Raw genomic sequence first — 19660 nt, forward strand, 5'->3', positions numbered from 1 at the left:
CCCCCAGGATCCCATACTGTATTAGGGGGACATGTCATGCTGTATATACAGATTGGGGTCCGCATTACTGGGGGTCCCCCCAGGATCCCATACTGTATTGGGGGGACATGTCTTGCTGCATACATACAGTCATGGCCGAAATTGTTGGCACCCTTGATATTTCTCCAGGAAATCATGTATTTCTCACGAAACGTATTGCATTAACACATGTTTTGCTATACACATGTTTATTCCCTTTGTGTGTATTGGGACAAAACAAAAAAAGGGAGGAAAGAAAGCAAATTCGACATAATGTCACACAAACCTCCAAAAATGGGCTGGACAAAAGTATTGGCACCCTTTCACAACTGCGGATAAATAAGAATGTTACAAGCATGTGATGCTCCTGTAAACTCACCTGGGGCAAGTAACAGGTGTGGGCAATATAGAAATCACACCTGAAAGCAGATAAAAAGGAGAGACGTTCACTTAACCTTTGCATTGTGTGTCTGTCTGTGCCACACTAAGCATGGACAACAGAAAGAGGAGACGAGAACTGTCTGAGGACCTGAGAACCAAAATTGTGGCAAAATATCAACAATCTCAAGGTTACAAGTCCATCTCCAGAGAACTAGATTTGCCTTTGTCCACAGTGCGCAACATTATCAAGAAGTTTGCAACCCATGGCACTGTAGCTAATCTCCCTGGTCGTGGACGGATGAGGAAAATTGATGAAAGATTGCAACGCAGAATAGTCCGGATGGTGGATAAGCAGCCCCAAACATGTTCCAAAGACATTCAAGCTGTCCTGCAGGCTCAGGGAGCATCAGTGTCAGCGCGAACTATCCGTCGACATTTAAATGAAATGAAACGCTATGGCAGGAGACCCAGGAGGACCCCACTGCTGACACAGAGACATAAAAAAGCAAGACTACAGTTTGCCAAAATGTACTTGAGTAAGCCAAAAGCCTTCTGGGAAAACGTCTTGTGGACAGATGAGACCAAGATAGAGCTTTTCGGTAAAGCACATCATTCTACTGTTTACCGAAAACGGAATGAGGCCTACAAAGAACAAAACACAGTACCTACGGTAAAATATGGTGGAGGTTCAATGATGTTTTGGGGTTGTTTTGCTGCCTCTGGCACTGGGTGCCTTGACTGTGTGCAAGGCATCATGAAATCTGAGGATTACCAAAGGATTTTGGGTCGCACTGTAGGGCCCAGTGTCAGAAAGCTGGGTTTGCGTCCAAGATCCTGGGTCTTCCAGCAGGACAATGACCCCAAACATACGTCAAAAAGCACTCAGAAATGGATGGCAAAGAAGCGCTGGAGAGTTCTGAAGTGGCCAGCAATGAGCCCAGATCTAAATCCCATTGAACACCTGTGGAGAGATCTTAAAATTGCTGTTGGGAAAAGGTGTCCTTCCAATAAGAGAGACCTGGAGCTGTTTGCAAAGGAAGAGTGGTCCAAAATTCCGGGTGAGAGGTGTCAGAAGCTTATTGATGGTTATAGGAAGCGACTGATTTCAGTTATGTTTTCCAAAGGGTGTGCAACCAAATATTAAGTTAAGGGTGCCAATACTTTTGTCCAGCCCATTTTTGGGGTTTTGTGTGACATTATGTCATATTTGCTTTTCTGCCTCTGTTTTATATTTGTTCCAATACATACAAAGGGAATAAACATGTGTATAGCAAAACATGTGTTAATGCAATACCTTTTTTGTGTGAAATACTTGATTTTCAGGAAAAATATCAAGGGTGCCAACAATTTCGGCCATGACTGTACAATGGGGTCTGCATTGCTGGGGGTCCCCCCAGGATCACATACTATATTGGGGGGTCATGTCATGCTGTTTATACAGAATGGGGTCTGCATTGTGGGGGGTCCCCCCAGGATCCCATACTGTATTGGGGGGGCATGTCATGCTGTATATACAGAATGGGGTCCGCATTGCTGGGGGTCCCCCCAGGATCCCATACTATATTGGGGGTCATGTCATGCTGTATATACAGATTGGGGTCCACATTGCTGGGGTCCCCCCAGGATCACATACTGTATTGGGGGGTCATGTCATGCTCTATATACAGAATGGGGTCCACATTGCTGGGGGTCCCCCCAGGATCCCATACTGTATTAGGGGGACATGTCATGCTGTATATACAGATTGGGGTCCGCATTGCTGGGGGTCCCCCAGGATCACATACTGTATTGGGGGGTCATGTCATGCTCTATATACAGAATGGGGTCTGCATTGCTGGGGGTCCCCCCAGGATCACATACTGTATTGGGGGGTCATGTCATGCTCTATATACAGAATGGGGTCTGCATTGTGGGGGGTCCCCCCAGGATCCCATACTATATTGGGGGTCATGTCATGCTGTATATACAGATTGGGGTCCGCATTGCTGGGGGTCCCCCCAGGATCACATACTGTATTGGGGGGACATGTCTTGCTGCATACATACAATGGGGTCTGCATTGCTGGGGGTCCCCCCAGGATCCCATACTGTATTGGGGGGTCATTTCATGCTCTATATACAGAATGGGGTCTGCATTGCTGGGGGTCCCCCCAGGATCCCATACTGTATTGGGGGGTCATTTCATGCTCTATATACAGAATGGGGTCTGCATTGTGGGGGGTCCCCCCAGGATCCCATACTGTATTGGGGGGTCATGTCATGCTCTATATACAGAATGGGGTCTGCATTGCTGGGGGTCCCCCCAGGATCACATACTGTATTGGGGGGTCATGTCATGCTCTATATACAGAATGGGGTCCGCATTACTGGGGGTCCCCCCAGGATCCCATCCTGTATTGGGGGGTCATGTCATGCTCTATATACAGAATGGGGTCCGCATTGCTGGGGGTCCCCCCAGGATCCCATACTGTATTGGGGGGACATGTCTTGCTGCATACATACAATGGGGTCTGCATTGCTGGGGGTCCCCCCAGGATCACATACTATATTGGGGGGTCATGTCATGCTGTATATACAGATTGGGGTCCGCATTGCTGGGGTCCCCCCAGGATCCCATACTGTATTGGGGGGGCATGTCATGCTGTATATACAGAATGGGGTCTGCATTGTGGGGGGTCCCCCCAGGATCCCATACTGTATTGGGGGGGCATGTCATGCTGTATATACAGAATGGGGTCCGCATTGCTGGGGGTCCCCCCAGGATCCCATACTATATTGGGGGTCATGTCATGCTGTATATACAGATTGGGGTCCACATTGCTGGGGTCCCCCCAGGATCACATACTGTATTGGGGGGTCATGTCATGCTCTATATACAGAATGGGGTCCACATTGCTGGGGGTCCCCCCAGGATCCCATACTGTATTAGGGGGACATGTCATGCTGTATATACAGATTGGGGTCCGCATTGCTGGGGGTCCCCCAGGATCACATACTGTATTGGGGGGTCATGTCTTGCTCTATATACAGAATGGGGTCTGCATTGCTGGGGGTCCCCCCAGGATCACATACTGTATTGGGGGGTCATGTCATGCTCTATATACAGAATGGGGTCTGCATTGTGGGGGGTCCCCCCAGGATCCCATACTATATTGGGGGTCATGTCATGCTGTATATACAGATTGGGGTCCGCATTGCTGGGGGTCCCCCCAGGATCACATACTGTATTGGGGGGACATGTCTTGCTGCATACATACAATGGGGTCTGCATTGCTGGGGGTCCCCCCAGGATCCCATACTGTATTGGGGGGTCATTTCATGCTCTATATACAGAATGGGGTCTGCATTGCTGGGGGTCCCCCCAGGATCCCATACTGTATTGGGGGGTCATTTCATGCTCTATATACAGAATGGGGTCTGCATTGTGGGGGGTCCCCCCAGGATCCCATACTGTATTGGGGGGTCATGTCATGCTCTATATACAGAATGGGGTCTGCATTGCTGGGGGTCCCCCCAGGATCACATACTGTATTGGGGGGTCATGTCATGCTCTATATACAGAATGGGGTCCGCATTACTGGGGGTCCCCCCAGGATCCCATCCTGTATTGGGGGGTCATGTCATGCTCTATATACAGAATGGGGTCCGCATTGCTGGGGGTCCCCCCAGGATCCCATACTGTATTGGGGGGACATGTCTTGCTGCATACATACAATGGGGTCTGCATTGCTGGGGGTCCCCCCAGGATCCCATACTGTATTGGGGGGTCATTTCATGCTCTATATACAGAATGGGGTCTGCATTGTGGGGGGTCCCCCCAGGATCCCATACTGTATTGGGGGGGTCATGTCATGCTCTATATACAGAATGAGGTATGCATTGCTGGGGGTCCCCGCAGGATCCCATACTGTATTGGGGGGTCATGTCATGCTGTATATACAGATTGGGGTCTGCATTGCTGGGGGTCCCCCCGGATCCCATCCTGTATTGGGGGGTCATGTCATGCTGTATATACAGATTGGGGTCCGCATTGCTGGGGGTCCCCCCAGGATCCCATACTGTATTGGGGGGTCATGTCATGCTGCATACATACAATGTGGTCTGCATTGCTGGGGGTCCCCCCGGATCCCATACTGTATTGGGGGGTCATGTCATGCTGTATATACAGAATGGGGTCCGCATTGCTGGGGGTCCCCCCAGGATCCCATACTGTATTGGGGGGTCATGTCTTGCTGCATACATACAATGGGGTCCGCATTGCTGGGGGTCCCCCCAGGATCCCATACTGTATTGGGGGGTCATGTCTTGCTGCATACATACAATGGGGTCTGCATTGCTGGGGGTCCCCCCAGGATCCCATACTGTATTGGGGGGTCATGTCTTGCTGCATACATCCAATGGGGTCTGCATTGCTGGGGGTCCCCCCAGGATCCCATACTGTATTGGGGGGTCATGTCTTGCTGCATACATACAATGGGGTCCGCATTGCTGGGGGTCCCCCCAGGATCCCATACTGTATTGGGGGGTCATGTCTTGCTGCATACATACAATGGGGTCCGCATTGCTGGGGGTCCCCCCAGGATCCCATACTGTATTGGGGGGTCATGTCTTGCTGCATACATACAATGGGGTCCGCATTGCTGGGGGTCCCCCCGGATCCCATACTGTATTGGGGGGTCATGTCATGCTGTATATACAGAATGGGGTCCGCATTGCTGGGGGTCCCCCCAGGATCCCATACTGTATTGGGGGGTCATGTCTTGCTGCATACATACAATGGGGTCCGCATTGCTGGGGGTCCCCCCAGGATCCCATACTGTATTGGGGGGTCATGTCTTGCTGCATACATACAATGGGGTCCGCATTGCAGACGATTTTTCTGTCCGCTATCTGTGAACCCCGTGTGTAGTCTTGGTAGGCAGTTCTCAGCCCCGCCCAGCAGGCGGAGTCTCACTCCATGTTTTTCCTCCCCCCAGTCTGCAGCACACGTGGACCGCCGCTCCATGCCGTCCATGGGATACATGACACACACTGTAAGTGCCCCCAGTTTACATGGCAAGTCGGTAAGAGCTTCTCCTCATCGCCTCATTTTGGCATTTTGTAGTTTCTGTGATTTCCTCCAATTCTTCCTGTAATAACCGAATCCTTTCCCTGAACACTGAGCCCATTGTGCGGTGTGAGAGGGCGAGTCCCCCCGTGGCGGAGGAGTTGGGCGCAGGGGGCGTGGCTGCGGAGGGAGGACTCGCTGTGACCCGTGTCTAGTCTCCTCCCACAATGTTCTGAAGAGATAACTTTATTGCTCATTGGATTAAGGAGACACCAGGCCCAGCCGGCTACTATCCGAAATTACACAATGGCCAAATTACAGCGCCATCAGCCCACCTGTCCCCATCACCAGGTCAGCTGGGAAGTGTTTGTGGTCCCCATCCCACCATGTGCCCATCCGTTGTGTGTTCCCCGGCATGCCTGCCCATCCGTTGTGTGTTCCCCGGCATGCCTGCCCATCCGTTGTGTGTTCCCCGGCATGCCTGCCCATCCGTTGTGTGTTCCCCGGCATGCCTGCCCATCCGTTGTGTGTTCCCCGGCATGCCTGCCCATCCGTTGTGTGTTCCCCGGCATGCCTGCCCATCCGTTGTGTGTTCCCCGGCATGCCTGCCCATCCGTTGTGTGTTCCCCGGCATGCCTGCCCATCCGTTGTGTGTTCCCCGGCATGCCTGCCCATCTCCGCCATCAACCATGCGTCACTGTATTCCACCATTACCGGGTCAGAGGGCGCCCCCTACTGTGCCTGCCAACAACTGACAATCGCTGCTTTGTGTCTGCCCCTCCCACAATCGGGAGATCCCTCCCCCAGTAGGTTGTCTGCCCCTCCCACAATGGGGAGATTCCCCCCAGTAGGTTGTGTCTGCCCCTCCCACAATGGGGAGGTTTCCCCCAGTAGGTTGTGTCTCTGCCCCTCCCATGATGGGGAGAGTCCCCCCAGCAGGTTGTGTCCCTGCCCCTCCCGCAATAGGGAGATCCCTCTCCCAGTAGGTTGTGTCTCTGCCCCTCCCACAATGGGGAGATTCCCCCGAGTAGGTTGTGTCTCTGCCCCTCCCACGATGGGGAGAGTCCCCCGAGTAGGTTGTGTCTCTGCCCCTCCCACGATGGGGAGAGTCCCCCCAGTAGGTTGTGTCTTTGCCCCTCCCACAATGAGGAGATTCCTCCTCCAGTAGATTGTGTCTCTGCCCCTCCCACAATGGGGAGGTTTCCCCCAGTAGGAGATCACCATTGGAGTCTTCCAGGAAAATTCATGTTATTCATATTGTCATCAGTGGTTCGGATTTCTGGGTGGAGTGACCCTCCAATCACCACTAGTCATGTGACACCCCCCCCCCAATCAGTACTAGTCATGTGACCCCCCCCCCCCCCCCAATCAGTACTAGTCATGTGACCCCCCCTCCAATCATTACTAGTCATGTGACCCCCCCCTCCTCCAATCATTACTAGTCATGTGACCCCCCCTCCTCCAATCATTACTAGTCATGTGACCCCCCCCCCCCAATCATTACTAGTCATGTGACCCCCCCCTCCAATCACTACTAGTCATGTGACGCCCCCCCCTCCAATCATTACTAGTCATGTGACACCCCCCCCTCCAATCATTACTAGTCATGTGACCCCCCCCTCCAATCACTACTAGTCATGTGACGCCCCCCCCCTCCAATCACTACTAGTCATGTGACCCCCCCTCCAATCACTACTAGTCATGTGACCCCCCCTCCAATCATTACTAGTCATGTGACACCCCCCCTCCTCCAATCAGTACTAGTCATGTGACCCCCCCTCCTCCAATCATTCCTAGTCATGTCAACCCCCCCCCTCCAATCATTACTAGTCATGTGAACCCCCCCTCCTGCAATCAGTACTAGTCATGTGACCCCCTCTCCTCCAATCAGTACTAGTCATGTGACCCCCCCCAATCATTCCTAGTCATGTGAACCCCTCCTCCTCCAATCAGTACTAGTCATGTGACCCCCCCCTCCTCCAATCAGTACTAGTCATGTGACCCCCCCTCCTCCAATCATTCCTAGTCATGTGAACCCCCCCCTCCAATCATTACTAGTCATGTTACCCCCCACCCCTCCCCCTCCTCCAATCATTACTAGTCACGTGACCCCCTCTCCTCCAATCAGTACTAGTCATGTGACCCCCCCCAATCATTCCTAGTCATGTGAACCCCCCAACCCCCCCACTCCTCCAATCAGTACTAGTCATGTGACACCCCCCTCCTCCAATCAGTACTAGTCATGTGACCCCCTCTCCTCCAATCAGTACTAGTCATGTGACCCCCCCCCCAATCATTCCTAGTCATGTGAACCCCCCCCCCCAATCATTCCTAGCTATGTGAACCCCCCAACCCCCCCACTCCTCCAATCGTTACTAGTCATGTGACACCCCCCCTCCTCCAATCATTACTAGTCATGTGACCCCCCCTCCTCCAATCATTACTAGTCATGTGACCCCCCCTCCTCCAATCGTTACTAGTCATGTGACCCCCCCCTCCAATCGTTACTAGTCATGTGACCCCTCCTCCTCCAATCATTACTAGTCATGTTACCCCCCACCCCTCCCTCTCCTCCAATCATTACTAGTCACGTGACCCCCTCTCCTCCAATCAGTACTAGTCATGTGACCCCCCCCAATCATTCCTAGTCATGTGAACCCCCCAACCCCCCCACTCCTCCAATCAGTACTAGTCATGTGACACCCCCCTCCTCCAATCAGTACTAGTCATGTGACCCCCTCTCCTCCAATCAGTACTAGTCATGTGACCCCCCCCCAATCATTCCTAGTCATGTGACCCCCCCTCCTCCAATCAGTACTAGTCATGTGACCCCCCCCCCCCCAATCATTCCTAGTCATGTGACCCCCCCTCCTCCAATCGTTACTAGTCATGTGATCCCTCCTCCAATCATTACTAGTCATGTGACCCTTCCTCCTCCAATCATTCCTAGTCATGTGATCCCTCCTCCAATCGTTACTAGTCATGTGACCCCCCCCCCCCTCCGACAAATAATTACTAGTCATGTGACAGGTTGTCCCCCAGATAATGAAGTATCTATATGTGACTTTGCTGTGACCTCTCTGCTGCCCCCCGATGGTCTGTCTGGGAATCTCTAGGGGAAATATATTTTGGAGCTGACAGATCTGATTGGAGGGAGAGGAGACGGTTTGTCAGCGATTGGTCACACTTCAGCCGCATCTGTCATTGCGTCACATCCTCCACCTCAGCAATGGGGGCAATGGGGGCGCCCCCACAAGCAGGTGTGCAGTAATCCTTATCAACCAATCAGAAGTCACTGCTGCCCTTTGGACAGAAAACTGAGAGCTGATTGGTTGTGAAGGATGATTTTCTCTTTTGGTGGAGTAATCAGCTGTGCACCCCTCTGTACTAGAGGAACTGCCATCTTCCCTCATCCTGCCTCCTGCCATCTAACGTCACCCCGCCATCTTCCCTCATCCCGCCTCCTGCCATCTAACGTCACCCCGCCATCTTCCCTCATCCCGCCTCCTGCCATCTAACGTCACCCCGCCATCTTCCCTCATCCCGCCTCCTGCCATCATTCGGCCATTTTCCGTCATCATGCCATCTTCCATCATCCTGCCTCCTGCCATCTAACGTCATCCCGCCATCTAACGTCACCCCGCCATCTTCCCTCATCCCGCCTCCTGCCATCATTCGGCCATTTTCCGTCATCCTGCCTCCTGCCATCTAACGTCACCCCGCCATCTTCCCTCATCCCGCCTCCCGCCATCTAATGTCATCCCTCCTCCCGCCATCTTCCGTCGTCCCTCCTCCCGCCATCTTCTGTCGTCCCTCCTCCCGCCATCTTCCGTCATCCCTCCTCCCGCCATCTTCCTTCATCCCTCCTCCCGCCATCTTCCTTCATCCCTCCTCCCGCCATCTTCCGTCATCCCTCCTCCCGCCATCTAATGTCATCCCTCCTCCCGCCATCTTCCGTCATCCCTCCTCCCGCCATCTTCCGTCGTCCCTCCTCCCGCCATCTTCCGTCATCCCTCCTCCCGCCATCTTCCGTCGTCCCTCCTCCCGCCATCTTCCGTCGTCCCTACTCCCGCCATCTTCCGTCATCCCTCCTCCCGCCATCTTCCGTCATCCCTCCTCCCGCCATCTTCCGTCGTCCCTCCTCCCGCCATCTTCCGTCGTCCCTCCTCCCGCCATCTTCCGTCATCCCTCCTCCCGCCATCTTCCGTCGTCCCTACTCCCGCCATCTAATGTCATCCCTCCTCCCGCCATCTTCCGTCATCCCTCCTCCCGCCATCTTCCGTCATCCCTACTCCCGCCATCTAATGTCATCCCTCCTCCCGCCATCTTCCGTCATCCCTCCTCCCGCCATCTTCCGTCGTCCCGCCATCTTCCGTCGTCCCGCCATCTTCCGTCGTCCCTCCTCCCGCCATCTTCCGTCGTCCCGCCATCTTCCGTCGTCCCTCCTCCCGCCATCTTCCGTCGTCCCTCCTCCCGCCATCTTCCGTCGTCCCTCCTCCCGCCATCTTCCGTCGTCCCTCCTCCCGCCATCTTCCGTCGTCCCTCCTCCCGCCATCTCTCCCACGGTTTTGGCTGTTGCTGGTTTTCATGGCATCCTCTGCATGGCGACTTCCCATCTGCTGCACGAAGTCACCTCTCTGTTCTGTATATTATACAATGTAACGTGTAGAGGAATAATGTGCACCCCTCCCCCTCCCCCCTGTATACAATGTATATACCGTACACCCCTCCCCCTCCCCCCTGTATACAATGTATATACCGTACACCCCTCCCCCCTGTATACAATGTATATACCGTACACCCCTCCCCCTCCCCCCTGTATACAATGTATATACCGTACACCCCTCCCCCTCCCCCCTGTATACAATGTATATACCGTACACCCCTCCCCCTCCCCCCTGTATACAATGTATATACCGTACACCCCTCCCCCTCCCCCCTGTATACAATGTATATACCGTACACCCCTCCCCCCTGTATACAATGTATATACCGTACACCCCTCCCCCTCCCCCCTGTATACAATGTATATACCGTACACCCCTCCCCCCTGTATACAATGTATATACCGTACACCCCTCCCCCCTGTATACAATGTATATACCGTACACCCCTCCCCCCTGTATACAATGTATATACCGTACACCCCTCCCCCCCCCTGTATACAATGTATATACCGTACACCCCTCCCCCTCCCCCCTGTATACAATGTATATACCGTACACCCCTCCCCCCTGTATACAATGTATATACCGTACACCCCTCCCCCTCCCCCTGTATACAATGTATATACCGTACACCCCTCCCCCTCCCCCTGTATACAATGTATATACCGTACACCCCTCCCCCTCCCCCCTGTATACAATGTATATACCGTACACCCCTCCCCCTCCCCCCTGTATACAATGTATATACCGTACACCCCTCCCCCCGTATATACTGTACACCCCTCCCCCCTGTATACAATGTATATACCGTACACCCCTCCCCCTCCCCCCTGTATACAATGTATATACCGTACACCCCTCCCCCTCCCCCCTGTATACAATGTATATACCGTACACCCCTCCCCCCGTATATACTGTACACCCCTCCCCCCTGTATACAATGTATATACCGTACACCCCTCCCCCTCCCCCCTGTATACAATGTATATACCGTACACCCCTCCCCCTCCCCCCTGTATACAATGTATATACCGTACACCCCTCCCCCCGTATATACTGTACACCCCTCCCCCCTGTATACAATGTATATACCGTACACCCCTCCCCCTCCCCCCTGTATACAATGTATATACCGTACACCCCTCCCCCTCCCCCCTGTATACAATGTATATACCGTACACCCCTCCCCCTCCCCCCTGTATACAATGTATATACCGTACACCCCTCCCCCCGTATATACTGTACACCCCTCCCCCTGTATACAATGTATATACCGTACACCCCTCCCCCCTGTATACAATGTATATACCGTACACCCCTCCCCCCGTATATACTGTACACCCCTCCCCCCTGTATACAATGTATATACCGTACACCCCTCCCCCCTGTATACAATGTATATACCGTACACCCCTCCCCCCTCTATATACAGCAATCAGCCATAACATTATGACCACTGACAGGTAAAGTTAATAATGTGGATTATCTCATTACTTTGGCATCTGAAGGTGGGCGGGGCATATAAGGACATCTAGAAGGGGCAGGATATATTAGGACATATAGAAGGGGCGGGGCATATTAGGACGTCTGGAAGTGGGCGGGATATATTAGGACGTCTGGAAGTGGGCGGGGTATATTAGGACATCTGGAAGTGGGCGGGATATATTAGGACATCTGGAAGTGGGTGGGGTATATAGGACATCTGGAAGTGGGCGGGGCATATAAGGACATCTGGAAGTGGGCGGGGTATATTAGGACATCTGGAAGTGGGTGGGGTATATAGGACATCTGGAAGTGGGCGGGGTATATTAGGACATCTGGAAGTGGGCGGGATATATTAGGACATCTGGAAGTGGGCGGGGTATATTAGAACATCTGGAAGTGGGCGGGGTATATTAGGACATCTGGAAGTGGGCGGGGTATATTAGGACATCTGGAAGTGGGCGGGATATATTAGGACATCTGGAAGTGGGCGGGGTATATTAGGACATCTGGAAGTGGGCGGGGTATATTAGGACATCTGGAAGTGGGCGGGATATATTAGGACATCTGGAAGTGGGCGGGATATATTAGGACGTCTGGAAGTGGGCGGGGTATATTAGGACATCTGGAAGTGGGCGGGATATATTAGGACATCTGGAAGTGGGCGGGGTATATTAGGACATCTGGAAGTGGGTGGGGTATATAGGACATCTGGAAGTGGGCGGGGCATATAAGGACATCTGGAAGTGGGCGGGGTATATTAGGACATCTGGAAGTGGGTGGGGTATATAGGACATCTGGAAGTGGGCGGGGTATATTAGGACATCTGGAAGTGGGCGGGGTATATTAGGACATCTGGAAGTGGGCGGGGTATATTAGGACATCTGGAAGTGGGCGGGGTATATTAGGACATCTGGAAGTGGGCGGGGTATATTAGGACGTCTGGAAGTGGGCAGGGTATATTAGGACATCTGGAAGTGGGCGGGATATATTAGGACATCTGGAAGTGGGCGGGGTATATTAGGACATCTGGAAGTGGGCGGGGTATATTAGGACGTCTGGAAGTGGGCGGGATATATTAGGACACCTGGAAGTGGGCAGGATATATTAGGACATCTAGAAGTGGGCGGGGTATGTTAGGACATCTGGAAGTGGGCGGGATATATTAGGACATCTAGAAGTGGGCGGGGTATATCAGGCAGGAAGTGAACATGTTATCCCTGAAGTCGACCTGTTGAAAGCAGACAAAGTGTAAGTATTGGAGGGACTCTGACAAGGACCACCATGTGATGTGTAGATGACCGGTCAGAGCAACTTCAATACTGCAGCCCTTGTGGGATGTTCCCAGTCTGCAGTGGTCAGGACCAACCAAAAGTGGTCTAAGGAAGGAAATCCAACCAGTGACAGGGTCATGGGCGACCAAGGTTCATTGTTGGAGGTGAGGGGAAGACTTATTGATGGAGGTCGGGGTCCAAGGCCTATTGATGAAGGTGGGGGGGGAAGTCTCATTGATGGAGGTGGGGAGGGAAGACTCATTGATAGAGGTGGGGGGGGGGGGAGGGAAGGATTATTGATGGAGGTGGGGGGGATGGAAGGATCATTGATGAAGGTGGGGGGGGGACGGAAGGCTCATTGATGGAGGTGGGGACGGAAGGCTCATTGATGGAGGTGGGGGGGGGAAGGCTCATTGATGGAGGTGAGGAAGGCTCATTCCTGCAGGTAGGGTGGAGGGAAGGCTCATTGATGGAGGTGGGGAGGGAGGGAAGGCTCATTGATGGAGGTGGGGGAGGCTCATTGATGGAGGTAGGGGGGAGGGAAGGCTCATTGATGGAGGTGCAGGAAGCTCATTGATGGAGGTAGGGCGGAGGGAAGGCTCATTGATGGAGGTGCAGGAAGCTCATTGATGGAAGTAGGGGGGAGGGAAGGCTCATTGAGGAAGATGGGGGAGGCTCATTGATGGAGGTAGGGGGGAGGGAAGGCTCATTGATAGAGGTAGGGGGGAGGGAAGGCTCATTGATAGAGGTGGGGGGAGGGAAGGCTCTTTGATGGAGGTGGGGGAGGGAAGGCTCATTGATGGAGGTGGGGGAGGGAAGGCTCATTGATGGAGGTGGGGGAGGGAAGGCTCATTGATGGAGGTGGGGGAGGGAAGGCTCATTGATGGAGGTGGGGGAGGGATGGCTCATTGATGGAGGTGGGGGAGGGAAGGCTCATTGATGGAGGTGGGGGAGGGAAGGCTCATTGATGGAGGTGGGGGAGGGAAGGCTCATTGATGGAGGTGGGGGAGGCTCATTGATGGAGGTGGGGAGGGAAGGCTCATAGATGGAGGTGGGGAGAGAAGGCTCATTGATGGAGGTGGGGGAGGCTCATTGATGGAGGTGGGGGAGGCTCATTGATGGAGGTGGGGGGGAGGGAAGGCTCATAGATGGAGGTGGGGGGAAGACTGTTTCTTGTAGTTTGATCCAATAGAAGAGATATTGGAGATCAGATCAGAAGGTGTCAGAACACGCAGAGCATCGCAGTTTGCTGTGTATGGGGCTGCACTGGGAACGTGAGATCAGTTTTGGACCACGGAGCCATGGAAGAAGGTGTCCTGGTTGGAGGAATGGCGTTTTCCATCATGTGGATGGCGGGGTGGGTGTGTGTCATTTATCTGTGGAAGAGGAGGTACCAGGATGCAGTATGGGAAGAAGTCGAGCCAGCGGAGGCCGTGTGATGCTTCGGGTGATTTTCTGCTGGGTCACTTCGGCTCCTCCATCCTGTGGATGATACCTTGAAGGTCACACCTCGGCTCCTCCATCCTGTGGATGATACCTTGAAGGTCACTCCTCGGCTCCTCCATCCTGTGGATGATACCTTGAAGGTCACACCTCGGCTCCTCCATCCTGTGGATGATACCTTGAAGGTCACTCCTCGGCTCCTCCATCCTGTGGATGATACCTTGAAGGTCACACCTCGGCTCCTCCATCCTGTGGATGATACCTTGAAGGTCACTCCTCGGCTCCTCCATCCTGTGGATGATACCTTGAAGGTCAATCCTTGGCTCCTCCATCCTGTGGATGATACCTTGAAGGTCACACCTCAGCTCCTCCACCCTGTGGATGATACCTTGAAGGTCAATCCTTGGCTCCTCCATCCTGTGGATGATACCTTGAAGGTCACACCTCGGCTCCTCCATCCTGTGGATGATACCTTGAAGGTCACACCTCGGCTCCTCCATCCTGTGGATGATACCTTGAAGGTCAATCCTTGGCTCCTCCATCCTGTGGATGATACCTTGAAGGTCACACCTCAGCTCCTCCACCCTGTGGATGATACCTTGAAGGTCACACCTCAGCTCCTCCACCCTGTGGATGATACCTTGAAGGTCACACCTCAGCTCCTCCACCCTGTGGATGATACCTGGAAGGTCACACCTTGGCTCCTCCACCCTGTGGATGATACCTTGAAGGTCAATCCTTGGCTCCTCCACCCTGTGGATGATACCTTTAAGGTCACACCTCAGCTCCTCCACCCTGTGGATGATACCTGGAAGGTCACACCTTGGCTCCTCCATCCTGTGGATGATACCTTGAAGGTCACACCTCGGCTCCTCCACCCTGTGGATGATACCTTGAAGGTCAATCCTTGGCTCCTCCATCCTGTGGATGATACCTTGAAGGTCACACCTCAGCTCCTCCACCCTGTGGATGATACCTTGAAGGTCACACCTCAGCTCCTCCACCCTGTGGATGATACCTTGAAGGTCAATCCTTGGCTCCTCCACCCTGTGGATGATACCTTGAAGGTCACACCTCGGCTCCTCCACCCTGTGGATGATACTTGGAAGGTCACACTTCGGTGGTCAGTCGGTGGTCAGGGCTGACCAAAAGGGGGACCTACTCAATGTTGGGTGGGTGGTCATAATGTTTTGGCTGATGGGTGTGTATAGACATGAATCCACTATGGTCCATACGTTTAGATGTCAGTATACAGATGCCGTGTATATATATATATCTCCGTGGTCTGCAGTATATCTGTGTAGTGTGTAGCTGGCCCCCCAGGCACGTAGATTGGGGCCCCGTCTGTGTTCTCTGTGTAACGTCTTGTCTTTTCTCGGAGGCGGATGATACGTATATTCAGCTGAAGAAGGAGTTGGAGTACTTAGACCTCAAGGTAAGTCCTCATATCTCGTATCTTCATCAGATTCTGATCAATGTGCAGCCTTGTGACACCGTCTGGGGGCCCTGACAAGGCTGATGTAGGGGCCCCATGTAGAGTGAAGGATTCTGGGAAGAGAAGTGTGTATAATGAGAGACCAGAACCCTCTACAGCCCAACTCTGTCCAAAGTGGTAGATGACCCCAGAACAATGACACCCTGACACCTGGGGGTCCAGAACAATGACACCCTGACACCTGGGGGTCCAGAACAATGACACCCTGACACCTGGGGGTCCTAGAACAATGACACCCTGACACCTGGGGGTCCAGAACAATGACACCCTGACACCTGGGGGTCCAGAACAATGACACCCTGACACCTGGGGGTCCAGAACAATGGCACCCCGACACCTGGGGGTCCAGAACAATGACACCCTGACACCTAAGGGTTCTAGAACAATGACACCCTGACACTTGGGGGTCCCAGAACAATGACACCCTGACACTTGGGGGTCCCAGAACAATGTCACCCTGACACTTTGGGGACCCAGAACAATGACATCCTGACACTTGGGGGTCCAGAACAATGACACCCTACCACTTGGGGGTCCCAGAACAATGACATCCTGACACTTGGGGGTCCAGAACAATGACATCCTGACACTTGGGGGTCCAGAACAATGACACCCTGACACTTGGGGGTCCAGAACAATGACACCCTGACACTTGGGGGTCCAGAACAATGACACCCTGACACTTGGGGGTGCAGAACAATGACACCCTGACACTTGGGGGTCCCAGAACAATGACACCCTGACACTTGGGGGACCCAGAACAATGACATCCTGACACTTGGGGGTCCAGAACAATGACACCCTGACACTTGGGGGTCCCAGAACAATGACACCTTGACACTTGGGGGTCCAGAACAATGACATCCTGACACTTGGGGGTCCAGAACAATGACATCCTGACACTTGGGGGGCCCAGAACAATGACACCCTGACACTTGGGGGTTCAGAACAATTACACACTAACACTTGGGGGTCCAGAACAATGACACCCTGACACTTGGGGGTCCCAGAACAATGACACCCTGACACTTGGGGGTCCAGAACAATGACATCCTGACACTTGGAGGTCCAGAACAATGACACCCTGACACTTGGGGGTCCAGAACAATGACACCCTGACACTTGGGGGTCCAGAACAATGACACCCTGACACTTGGGGGTCCCAGAACAATGACACCCTGACACTTGGGGGTCCAGAACAATGACATCCTGACACTTGGGGGTCCAGAACAATGACATTCTGACACTTGGGGGTTCAGAACAATTACACACTAACACTTGGGGGTCCAGAACAATGACACCCTGACACTTGGGGGTGCAGAACAATGACACCCTGACACTTGGGGGTACCAGAACAATGACACCCTGACACTTGGGGGTACCAGAACAATGACACCCTGACACTTGGGGGTACCAGAACAATGACACCCTGACACTTGGGGGTACCAGAACAATGACATCCTGACACTTGGGGGTCCAGAACAATGACATCCTGACACTTGGGGGTCCAGAACAATGACACACTGACACTTGGGGGTCCCAGAACAATGACACCCTGACACTTGGGGGTCCCAGAACAATGACACACTGACACTTGGGGGTCCAGAACAATGACACCCTGACACTTGGGGGTCCAATAACAATGACACCCTGACACTTGGGGGTCCAATAACAATGACACCCTGACACTTGGGGGTCCAAGAACAATGACACCCTGACACTTGGAGGTCCAGAACAATGACACCCTGACACTTGGAGGTCCAGAACAATGACACCCTGACACTTGGGGGTCCCAGAACAATGACACCATGACACTTGGGGGTCCAATAACAATGACAACCTGACACTTGGGGATCCCAGAACAATGACACCCTGACACTTGGGGGTCCAGAACAATGACACCCTGACACTTGGGGGTCCAGAACAATGACACCCTGACACTTGGGGGACCCAGAACAATGACACCCTGACACTTGGAGGTCCAGAACAATGACACCCTGACACTTGGGGGTCCCAGAACAATGACAACCTGACACTTGGGGGTCCCAGAACAATGACACCCCGACACCTGGTGGTTACATACAGTAGTGTGAGGACCTTTGGGGGGGGGATGGGGTCTGGCTGCTCCTCACATCTCTGGGTACCTGTCCCCCCGTATTTCCCGGTGAGTCCTGAGGATTTGGGGGTGTCCTCGGTCAGATTTGGGGGTCTCTGGGCAGCGCAGACTTTGGCTCTCTCCTGATCTGTCGGATTCACGTAACATTTAACTTTTAATTTGGAACAGATAAAATATAATGAGCCTCTGATCAACTTGGTTCACAGTGTTCTCCGGAACTCCACCCCGGGGTACCGAACGAGCATTAACGTAAGCCGCCTGTAGCGCCGCTGCGCCCATTCCATGGCTTTGTGCGCGGCACGCCGCTAGTCAGGTGCTGATGTCATAGAACTTACCGCTGATGTCATAGACTTACCGCTGATGTCATAGACTCGCTTCTCATAGGTTTTATCATTTCTGGTTGTCGTGTTTTTGGTTTTTTTGTTCCTCTAGATATAATTTTTGGGCTTGCGATTGCATTCAGTCTGCCTGCTAATAAACATCATTGTGTTCAGTGTATTCTGTGTAGAGTGTCAGCTCTGTGACAAGGGCTTGGTAGCATGACGGTGACACGGAAAGAAGAGTTCCTTGGCATGATAGTCAGGAAAACAACCGACCTCTGACCTTCACAGGAAGTCCAAGAATATATTATAACGTTCTATAATCTACAATGTAACAATATATTGAGACATTGTACTCCATATAGTATTAGCTCTTCTATTGGGTCAGACTACATGGGCCAGCCTCCACCCCCACCTCCATCAATGAGCCTCCACCCCCACCTCCATCAATGAGCCTCCACCCCCCACCTCCATCAATGAGCCTCCACCCCCCACCTCCATCAATGAGCCTCCACCCCTCACCTCCATCAATGAGCCTCCACCCCCCACCTCCATCAATGAGCCTCCACCCCTCACCTCCATCAATGAGCCTCCACCCCCCACCTCCATCAATGAGCCTCCCACCCCTCACCTCCATCAGTGAGCCTCCACCCCCCACCTCCATCAATGAGCCTCCAGCTCCATCAATGACCCCCCCCAACCTCCATCAATGACCCCCCCCCCAACCTCCATCAATGAGCCTTCCCTCCCCACCTCCATCAGTGCACCTCCCCCCCAGCTCCATCAATGAGCCTTCCCTCCTCACCTCCATCAATAAGCCTCCACCCCCCACCTCCATCAATGAGCCTCCACCCCCCACCTCCATCAATGAGCCTCCACCCCCCCACCTCCATCATTGAGCCTCCACCCCCCACCTCCATCAATGAGCCTCCACCCCCCACCTCCATCAATGAGCCTCCACCCCCCACCTCCATCAATGAGCCCCCACCTCCATCAATGAGCCTCCACCCCCCACCTTCATCATTAAGCCTCCACCCCTCACCTCCATCAGTGAGCCTCCACCCCCCACCTCCATCAATGAGCCTCCACCTCCATCAATGTGCCTCCAGCTCCATCAATGACCCCCCCCAACCTCCATCAATGACCCCCCCCCCCAACCTCCATCAATGAGCCTTCCCTCCCCACCTCCATCAGTGCACCTCCCCCCAGCTCCATCAATGAGCCTTCCCTACCCACCTACATCAATGCACCTCCACTCACCACCTCCATCAATGAGCCTTCCCTCCTCACCTCCATCAATGAGCCCCCCCCCCACCTCCATCAATGAGCCTTCCCTCCTCACCTCCATCAATGAGCCTCCCCCCCACCTCCATCAATGAGCCTTGCCTCCCCACCTCCATCAATGAGCCTCCCCCCCC

The 19660-nt window shown here is 53.5% G+C and overlaps 1 protein-coding gene across 2 annotated transcripts in view; it reads left to right on the top strand.

Annotated features, from left to right (window-relative positions):
• LOC149427129 (pleckstrin homology domain-containing family A member 7-like) overlaps positions 1-18841 on the top strand; it is a 40751-nt gene extending 21910 nt beyond the window's left edge. Inside the window, exons 7-9 of one of the 2 annotated variants that reach the window (XM_089668232.1) lie at positions 5375-5461; positions 15693-15746; positions 18091-18841. In XM_089668232.1, coding sequence (XP_089524358.1) covers positions 5375-5461; positions 15693-15746; positions 18091-18186 — 237 coding nt within the window. In that variant the 3' untranslated portion in view covers positions 18187-18841. The remainder of the gene's footprint in view (positions 1-5374; positions 5462-15692; positions 15747-18090) is intronic. The other variant, XM_089668233.1, reaches the window with a different exon arrangement.
• The last annotated feature ends 819 nt before the right edge of the window (positions 18842-19660 follow it).

The sequence above is a fragment of the Staurois parvus genome, unplaced genomic scaffold, assembly GCF_062004578.1.
Source record: "Staurois parvus isolate SC_StPar_1 unplaced genomic scaffold, SC_StPar_1.0 ptg003990l, whole genome shotgun sequence".
NCBI classification, from domain to species: Eukaryota; Metazoa; Chordata; class Amphibia; order Anura; family Ranidae; genus Staurois; species Staurois parvus.